At 34.8% G+C, this 9,714-nt stretch overlaps 1 protein-coding gene across 1 annotated transcript; it reads left to right on the top strand.

The window, feature by feature from the left end:
- The first annotated feature begins 3,610 nt into the window (after nt 1-3,610).
- Nucleotides 3,611-8,168, top strand: LOC147383331 (B-box type zinc finger protein with CCT domain-containing protein). Its single transcript, XM_086428762.1, has 4 exons — nt 3,611-4,406; nt 5,210-5,422; nt 6,823-7,106; nt 7,901-8,168. The coding sequence occupies exons 1-4, from the start codon at nt 3,780-3,782 to the stop codon at nt 7,989-7,991; spliced, it is 1,215 nt and encodes a 404-aa protein (XP_086284888.1). The 5' UTR covers nt 3,611-3,779; the 3' UTR covers nt 7,992-8,168.
- The last annotated feature ends 1,546 nt before the right edge of the window (nt 8,169-9,714 follow it).

Genomic DNA, 9,714 nt, shown 5'->3' with positions numbered 1-9,714 from the left:
AAGTGTATGGGAATCATTGATGCTTTTCATTTGGAAATGAGTGAAAAAAACAACTTTAGCTCTTATCAACTTTCACGTTAAGAAGTACGATATGAGGTTCTAGGCTGAGGTCACTCCAGCACGACTCTTTTCAATAAAAGAAGATAGAATAATGCTGAACTAATCTCAAGATTGTATCTTATATCGCACATCTTGACATGAAAGTGTGTAGAGTTATAATGCTTTTACCCATATGCGAGTCAAAAAGCATTTATGATTCCTACCCACTTTTGCCCTAGGATGTGCTATGAGGTACAATCTTGAGGTCACTCCAGGGAGATTCTAGAAGATGCGACTTTGGAGGCTTGGACAAAGGGAATGGAGGAATAGGAATCATTTAATTTCAAATTCTTGGACTAGCCTTTTGATTTGATGAAGATTTAATTTTAATATAAAATATTATTTTTAAAACATTTATTAAAGTTGCCATTATTTATTTCGAGGGCTGCTATTGGCACCCCAACTTTTACTTATTACACCACATTAAAAAAAAAAGTGAATGATTGAGTATAAGTAAAAGTTGGGGTGCCAATTACAATTTTAGTTCTGATATTTAGTGATTATCAAAGTTGTTTATCTAGTCTCAAATCAATGGTTGAGATAAAAAGATATTCACTATGAGGCTAATCCCTAGGAATTTGTACGGATAATTGGAACACATACTTGAAACATTTAAAACACCTTTAAATAAGTATTTGAGGGTATTTTAGGTAGTAAAATAAATTTTGAAAGTGTATAAAACAGCTTGAGAGCAACTCTAACCATACTTTGAATCTCTATATTTACAGAGATAAGCTTCAACCCTCTTTCAAAATGAAGAAAACTCCTCTACATCACAGTTCATATATTTAAATATGAATTTTATTAATGTGTATTCTTAAGGTGCAATAAATACATTTGAGAATTGTAATGTGAGGGTATTTTAATAAAAAGTAAAATTTTAAGGACATTTTCGGTATAAAATTTAATTTTATAATCGGCCACCTCCACATGACATACTTAAAATGCTCTCCCGACGTGGAATGTGCCAAAACCATACATTTTCCTTCATCGGGATACACAACTGCACAGATTTGTGGGATGTACAGATCTGTGTCCCGGGCATAAAGTGTATGATTCTAACACATGCCACGTCAGGAGATTGTTTTGAATACGCCACGTGGGAGGGACTGAGATTGACAGTCGGTCTAGTTACATTCTGACTAGTCTTTGTGTCTAGTCTTCATAGTGGGACCCATTGACAGATACTATTACCACACCAAATTTTACTAAACGGCACACCAACTGTGTACGATTGTTGGATGTTTTATAAATGAATTAGTGTGGGATTAGTAAAAGTTGGTCTGACAATAGTAACTCTCTTATGTTTTTATGAGTCATAGCTTACGTCACGTGAGCAGTACTACTACTAGCTTATCTATCACGAGAAAGTTCGATGATAGAGATATGATAGCACGTGATGTCATCGATGATGTCATATTAAGCTTGCTAGTACTTTCTGGCAAACAAGTCATCTGATATGATGGTTCATGAGACATCAAAATATCAGTACTTCGTATCTATTGTAATTGCATTCGATTGCTACGTGTTAGACACGTGGCATTCATTAAACTAATGAGCTTAAATTTTACCTTAATCTCATTCTCATCTCGCCCAAACGTTAGATTTGATTATATATTTTGGTGGCCCCACCCATATACAAATAACAGACTACTAATTATTTTTCACCTCCAAGATTTCGGGAAATATTTGAGATACACTTGATTTTTCAAAAAATGATATTCAACCCTTGACCATAGTCTTCATTGAAAGATTAACAAAATGACTTAAAATGCCCTCTTCTTCACCCAAAAAATAATAATATATTTTCGACGTCTTGCTTTTTTTTTCCTCTAAAATCTCTACCAATTACATTTCACTTCACCCTCGATTTGTTTTATAGTTTTAATGTCTCAATAGAGAAATTTGTAAACTTTGCTTCTAGTTTTTCATATTGAATAACTCATCTACTTTCTTTGTATTTTTTTTTTCCCCACTATTTCTTAATTTATTTATTTATTTTTGGATTTTCTTTCGTATATCAAAAGAATAAACCTTCAAGTGATGGGTTATTGGCATGGTTTAAAACTCGAGTTGACGTGTCGTTGTTTGTCTCGGATGAGACAATTCATTTAACTCAGTTTTATAGTAATTTATTTACATATATTTAAATTAAAATAATTATAAATTTTTAATCAAATAAGATAGATTATAAAATATTTAGTTATAAAATCATGTTTTAATTATATAATAAATATTTAAATTCTAAAAAAAAATTAATTATTTTAATCAAAATCTAAAATACAACCACTCAAATTGGCAAATTCTTCATATGAATTTGTGAGCCAACAAAAAAACAAGTGGGATTTGTACCTACACTTTAGGATAAATTACATCCAACTTTATACCAATAATCGTGATTTTGAATTTCTCAATTTGCCTCACAATTACATCTGGGGTGGTCCTTGAGCCACAAAGCCTTTTAGGTCTAAGTTTGACTTTATTGACTTTAGGAGCAGGGGAAGAGTTGGTGGGGCAATTGCCCCCACAAAAATTTGGGACACTTCTATTTTTTCAACTAATTACATGCCCCATTTGTCCCCACTCCATCACCTCTCTTTCCATTTTCCCTCACACCTTCACCTCCCTCCAGTTTTTGCCCCTCCGCCACTTCAATTTTTTGTTGACGACATTGCCTTTTGACCAGGTCTTCTCACATACTAATTGAAAATGATCTAAATATCATTTTTTTCAACTATTAACAAATTTTTTTTGAATTTCTCCCTAAAATTATTTATCTTCAAGTTCTTCAACTATACAACTAATCATAATTTGCCCCCACTACAAGAAAATCCTGGCTCTGCCCTTATTTAGGAAAACAACCTCTAGGGATCTTAATAGAATCAATTACATCGAAAGTTGAAATCAGACCCCCTTTCCTTTCTTTTTCTTGTGCCAAATTCAAGGAATGAAAATTGAGGATTTATTTATTTTTTAAATTTAATTTTTAAAACGTTAGAGTAAAATTGGACTAAGTTCAATTTCTAAAAAATCATAATTTTTTTTTTCTTTTTTAAGTGATAAAGAGCAATGGATATTTTTAAGGAAGATATTATCAAGACTTTTGTAGGTTATTATTAGTCAACGCAATTGACCAGACTGAAAAGGGGACGCTTAAATACTTAATAAACTATGGGTGACTCGTAAAATCACCCAATAATCTAAGGAGGATAACAAACTTCCTTCGAGACCAAGAAAAGATTTTTTCTCTCTCTCTCTGTCTCTATCTGGCAGTCTGTTTTGACCGTTGGGTTTTCCAAGTTCAGTGAAAACTGATAGTAAGTTAATAACTAGAGGAGATGTTCTATTAGCACACCAATTTTTACTTACCAATCCTTTCGAAATTTAATGGTCAGTTTACATTATAGATTGGTGTCTAATAAATAAAGTTGGTGTGTTAATAGAAGCTCTCGAAGACTCAAACTATTAGAGACAAAATCAAAATATAATTAAAAAAAAAAAAAAATTTATTCAGAGAAAATAAATCCACCAACCGAGATTTCAAGATAATTCACGTAGACTTCCTCATCATCATTAAAGTTCTGTCTCGAAAGTTTTTGTAGTCTTTCTGCAACTCTTTTCTTCTCGTGCTCTGTTTCTCCAATTAAAAAACAGAGGAACAAAGAAGGTAAAAAAAAACAATGGCTGGTTCTGCAAACCACCCAAACCATCGAAACGAAGAAGAACAAACAGAAGAAAACGAAGAAGAGCTAGAAACCAAGAAATCCCAACAACAACAAAACCGGCTTTGTGATTTCTGTGGAGAATCAAAAGCGCTTATTTACTGCCGAGCTGACTCAGCGAAGCTCTGTTTCAACTGTGACCGGGAAGTCCACTCTACAAATCCTCTTTTCACCAAGCATTCTCGGTCTCAACTCTGTGATTTATGTGATTCCAATCCAGCTTCGATTCATTGTTCGAGTGAGAATCTCGTTTTGTGCCAAAATTGTGATTGGGACTCACATGGTCAGTCTTCATCTTCGGTTCACGATCGAAGGCCTCTTGAGGGATTTACTGGGTGTCCTTCAGCGATTGAGTTGTCTTCGTTTCTAGGTATTGAAGATGTGGGAGACAAGTCTATTTTTGGTTGTGGAGGTGGTGATGGTTGCTTGGTGGGGTCTGGGTTTTATGAGCCAACGATGGGTGTTGACGGGCTTTCTGATTTCTTGGTGTGGGAGACTCCATCAATTGTTAGTCTTGACGATTTGATTGTTTCGAACGATTCTAGCCAGAATTTCCAAGCTATGGGAATCCCTCCTCTGCCCAAGGTAAGGCTAAAAAAAGTTCCCTTTTTGTGATTTTTATTTATTTATTTACATTTGTTGTCTGGTTTTAAGTTGTAACTGTTGAATTCGTACTGTTAGACTACTCTTTAAATTTTTTGAATTGGGTTCTCTTTGATTTTGGTTTTTAGTTCATGGGCTACTGTTTGATTTGTTTTTTAATAGAAAAGTATGGGTTGCTTGCAATTTTCCAAATGGTCGTCTTCTTTGTTGGATTTGAGAACTTGAGATAAGAGGTAAAAACACAAATTTTTCCAGTTTTCTTGGGAATCTTTAAAGGCATTCTCCCATCTCAATTGTTCGTTTAATAGGAGAGCATTTGAGGCTAGTGTTGCTTTCTTTTTTTTAATTTTTATTTATTATTATTTAAATTTTGGTCTAATTTGAAAATAGGGAAATGGGTTTGCTTAATTTTGTTATTTTAATGGTTGGTTGTTGTAAGATTTCTTCAGAAATTACAAGCAAAAATAAAAAATAAAGAAGACCCACTTGAGTCTTAAATTAGAAAAATGGAAAATGGATTTGTTTAATTTGTTCTTTGATTTTTCAGTTGCTGCTAGATTTCATCGAAAATTGCACGCAGAGAAAGAAAAGAAAATAAATGTATTTTTTCTTTCTTTGGTTTATTAATTTCTGTTTTACATCTTTGTAAACAAATCTTTCAAAATCTTTAGTTTGCTGTCCCTTTTTGTTGTGGAATTAAATTTCTTGGATGTTATTGTGTCGGTTAGCCTCTTTTTTTTACCACTATAGTTTTTAACGTCCTCGAGATCTTGTTATTCCATTAGAACCGAAACACAGCTTGCGGGAAACACAAGGAAGAGATACTTTTTCAGCTCCGCTATATGGTCAAGTTGGAAAATAACTTGAAAATTGATCACGAGGACATTGAATCACTTCTTGGATTCCAATTTCTGGAACCAGAACAAAATCCTCAGCTGGGACATATTGGAACGGGCTTCGAACGTGATGCAGAGCCGATCAGTTTTCCCTCACATGAGGTAAGGCCTCTTTTCTCCCTTGGTTTTATTCAAAGAAATAGTCTTTGTTTGTTTTCATGCATAAGCTTATAGTGGTGTGGTTCGAAGTTCTAGTTATGGTCTTAAGGTTAGTTAGCATTTTCTTTTTTTTTTCTTGTTCTTGATCATTTCTTAGATGACAAAGTACTATTGATGTACCAGAATTGAATTGGATCATAAAACCATAATGAGTAGGATTCACATAAGATTTGTAAAGATATTTCTTTATGAATTAAACAATATAATAATTTCTAAGATAAACAATTTTTTTTTTGTGTGTGGATATTTTTCATTTTTTATTTTTTTATTTTTTTAAATCTTATGATCCAACAAATTAAACCCATTTTGATTTGGATCCAACTAATTACAATTTTATGTGTCGATTTGGTTCTGATGATATTGGATGCCTTGTAGATGAGACATCTTAGAGACTAGAGAAGGTTAGACCTAATCATTTCGGGGAGCCGTTCGGGTGCCAACTATTTGGCCAGCACGTTTTGGCCTACATGGGTTAGAAGTTTCGGAATGGGCTGATTTTTGGTGAAGATGATCTCTATGATGAGGAGATCATCCTCACCAAAAATCAGCTCATTCCAAAACTTCTAACCCATGTAGGACAAAACATGTTGGGCAAATAGTTGGCACCTTAACAGGACCCATCATTTCGATTGTAATACTTGCTTAAGATGTTTGTCTAATACGCAAGATATGCATCAGAGCCAAGTTAGCTAAGTTGGTAAGACATGTATCAGGGACAAGTTAGCTAAGTTGGTAAGACATGTGAAGTGTTATTCGCACGGCCTTGGTTTAAATGCCCTTGAACCCAACTTCACCTAGCTAACCACCAATCCTTTACCTATCATGATGGTGAGATGTGTGGAGTGTTATTCTCATGTCCTTGGGCCTGGACTTTCCATTTAATAGGTCCCATGTGCAACAGCTCTAACGCCAAAATTATGTCCTATTAGATGATCCTAACCGTCTGAACATCACATTCTTTTGGACTGCCAGGAAAAAAAAAATTTTATGCAAATTATCCTAAAAATATACTATAACTGATACATGTCGTATTTTAATATAAATATTAAATAATTTTTTTCTTGGTTTTTGCTCACTTGGGTTAAATGGTTTTTTTTTTAATTATTGGGATTATGCTAAAAGATTCTCCTACATCGGATAGGAAGAAGAAATCACATGGGTACAGATAAGATTTCTTACTTAAAAAAAAATTAATTGGGTTTTTGGTGCGTAGCTTTGTAACTTCTCATGCTAAGTTTTATTTGAATTCTGAACTTAATCTTGACTTCAACCATATTTTATTTCCTCCTAAAATCGTAAAGATATAATATACTTCAAATTGAAGAAATTGTCTTTACTGGCAGGGAAGTGCAATTCAATGGCAAGGCGACTATGGTGAGGCACCAAATCCTCCTCCCTTTCATTCTACATTGTTAGGAAGCGCCGAAGAAAGTTTTCTGGTTCTTGAGAAACCTGACAATGGTGGGAGCAGAGGAACTTATGCCAACGGGGATCAAGAAAAGCAATCACATCATCCCATTACTAGTGAAACCTTTCCATTCCTACCAAAAGTTGCTCGGCCGGAGGTAACCAGCCAAGATCGAGACTCCATGATCTCACGGTACAAGGAGAAGAGGAAAACGAGGAGGTAACTAATACTATTATACCAATCACCTCCACCAAACTCGAACTCTTGAATTTATCGTTCAGAGCAACTCCAACAGGGATACCCATCTCCGTCTCCATTAATGGGTAACCGTGTTCTTATAGATAGCCACTTTGGATATTCATGGTGTGTGCACTCCAACCGTGCTACCCAAAATGATTATCCATAAATATTTTAATTCAACCCAAATTTCAAATGGTCTGAAAATTTTCCCCTAAAAAAAAATGGGGAAGTTATGTCTTGCTACCCAAAATGGATATTGGAATGGTTAGTGCATTGGAGACCCTTATTTTGGATTTCACGACCCAAAATGGCAATTGAGATGGGATAGAGAGTGGGATAGGTCGTGCGTTGGAGTTGCTCTTGTTAAATGAAATATATCGAGGTGCCTGCAGGTACCATAGTAGTTACAATTTAGTTTTGTTACGCTTCATGCCTCCATGGTGACATGGCAACTTGCCAACTCAGATTGTTCGGTCAATTGGACCTCTTGAATGTCCCATTTGACATGGACCTAGCTCCCTCACGTGTAGTATCCATACGACACTCAAGCTAATCTCCACAATGTAGCCCAACACCATATAAGGGGGAGAGGTCCTCATTATGAGTCTCTTGAGAAAAGTGGGTGCCTTAATGAGTTGAGGGAACTCCTAAGACTCTTTGTTTTGAGGCTAAGGCACATTTCTTGTTTGGTTTCAATCTATGAACACACATGAACACATGAACATGTGATGCTTACTTGTTTCGTGAGCTAACATTCTTAATTTAAACAACAGATATGATAAGCTCATTCGCTATGAATCTCGAAAAGCTCGAGCAGAGAGTAGGATAAGGATAAAGGGGCGCTTTGCTAAGATAGACCGCTAAAGTAGTAAGGGCACTTTGCAAGTATTTTTATTTCTAATATTTTTTTTTTCAGGTAATTTTATTTGTTTATTATCTTGTATAATAATAGCTCATGAAGCTAAGCCCACTGCAACCTTAGGAAAAATATGTAATTTATCAATTAAGTTCAATTAAATATGAAAATTGGTTTATCCTGCATTTTTGTTTCTTAAAAGAAGGGTTTCAAGCCCCTTGTTGGGTATGGGTGCACAAAATTTCTTGATAAGCTAAGGTCAATAATGGAACTAAAATGCTACTCTCATTAAACAACAAATCATACTTACTAGCCATTTAATATAAAGATACTATAATACAACATTATTAGCATACAATGGTCTTGACATAATAACAAAAACACACCCGAAAATGAAAAATCAACGGTGGAAATTGTATGATCAGATCTATTTGTTGAGTGTTGTGCTATTTGCCTCCGCTCCCAGATTTCACATTCTCATAGATTGTGTTCCAGTTCAACTTATGACCCTCTTATATTCATAATTGCGTCTTTCCCATCAGATAGATTTTTTGGGGTAAATGGTTTGGTAACAAAGTATCAGAGCATTAGGTTCGTATAGGTCACGGGTTTGAGTCTCTTCAAAGGAATTGTCCACCCTTACGGGTGAGGGAGAGTGTTGATTGTTGTGTTATCCGTCTCCACTCTTGAGTGTCACGTGGTCACATATTGATTTGACCTATGACCCTCTTATATTTATAGCTGCGCCTTCCCCATCAATTCGGTCTTTTGGGGTAAATGGTTTGTCAACACTATTTAGATCTTTTGTGGAAGTTGAAAATAGCGTAGATAATCAAAATAAGATCATTGATCTGATCAGAGACACAACGATGGAAGCCATAGATTGATGACAATAGCAACAAAATATGTTGCAAATTTTGTGCCAATGAACATGTGTGTTCCCTTTATTGCCCATGATGCCGAGAAGGGTTGGGATTTTGTGTATTTTAATGAGTCCCTGCCAGCAAAAGATAGGTAGTTTTGCCATCAATGCGACATCAATGGATGTAACCAATATACATTTGGGTTAGATGGTAGAATTTATTGAAAAAAGAATGTCCAGCTAATATTTAGTAATTAAAGTTACAACTATGCAGAAAAAGTTGGGAGTCCAATTCAGATTTGTGGTTTAAAATTTTATGCAACAAGCCACAAAAACTAAAATTAACTATGGTGTATGGTCAAGGGTGTGCTGATGATCATTCTATATTTTTAATGATTACACGTCTTTACCATCTATTTTTCTCCTCAAAGAAGCTTTTGTGATTTAGGTTTCTTTCATGTGAGATCTTGGGAGTGGGTCATTGAGGAAATCAACGTTGCCCTTCTTGGCTTTCTTTATTTCCATTTTGTTTAGAACCCTTTATAGTATTCACACACACACACACACACACACACAGATATATATATATATATATATATATATATATCTGTCTCACCCACTTACTGCTTTCACCCACCTAAAAGGTTGGTGAAATCGCAAATGCCAACTAGCTTAGTTGGTAAATCCTTTGGGTGATGATACCGAGACTTAAAAACGAACAGAAATTTGTTGTTTTGAAAGTTATGTGCTAAGCTGATGAATCAATGACACGACGCCATATGTATTGAAAAGTTACTAAAATAACGCACTTAAATTACTCTCAAATTTTCTCACGAAATTCTCTCAATGACCAATCACTTTTGCTCATT

The sequence above is a fragment of the Akebia trifoliata genome, chromosome 16 (assembly GCF_017979445.1).
Source record: "Akebia trifoliata isolate Shusen 1 chromosome 16, ASM1797944v1, whole genome shotgun sequence".
Lineage (NCBI taxonomy): Eukaryota > Viridiplantae > Streptophyta > Magnoliopsida > Ranunculales > Lardizabalaceae > Akebia > Akebia trifoliata.
This window is presented reverse-complemented; position numbering and strand designations above follow the sequence as displayed.

Excerpts from the sequence above, each read along its gene's own strand:
- LOC147383331 (XM_086428762.1), top strand. The coding sequence starts at position 3,780 with ATGGCTGGTTCTGCAAACCACCCAAACCATCGAAACGAAGAAGAACAA. Across the intron at positions 4,407-5,209 it reads GAATCCCTCCTCTGCCCAAG|AACCGAAACACAGCTTGCGG; the intron begins GTAAGGCTAAAA and ends TTATTCCATTAG. Across the intron at positions 7,107-7,900 it reads GAGAAGAGGAAAACGAGGAG|ATATGATAAGCTCATTCGCT; the intron begins GTAACTAATACT and ends TTTAAACAACAG.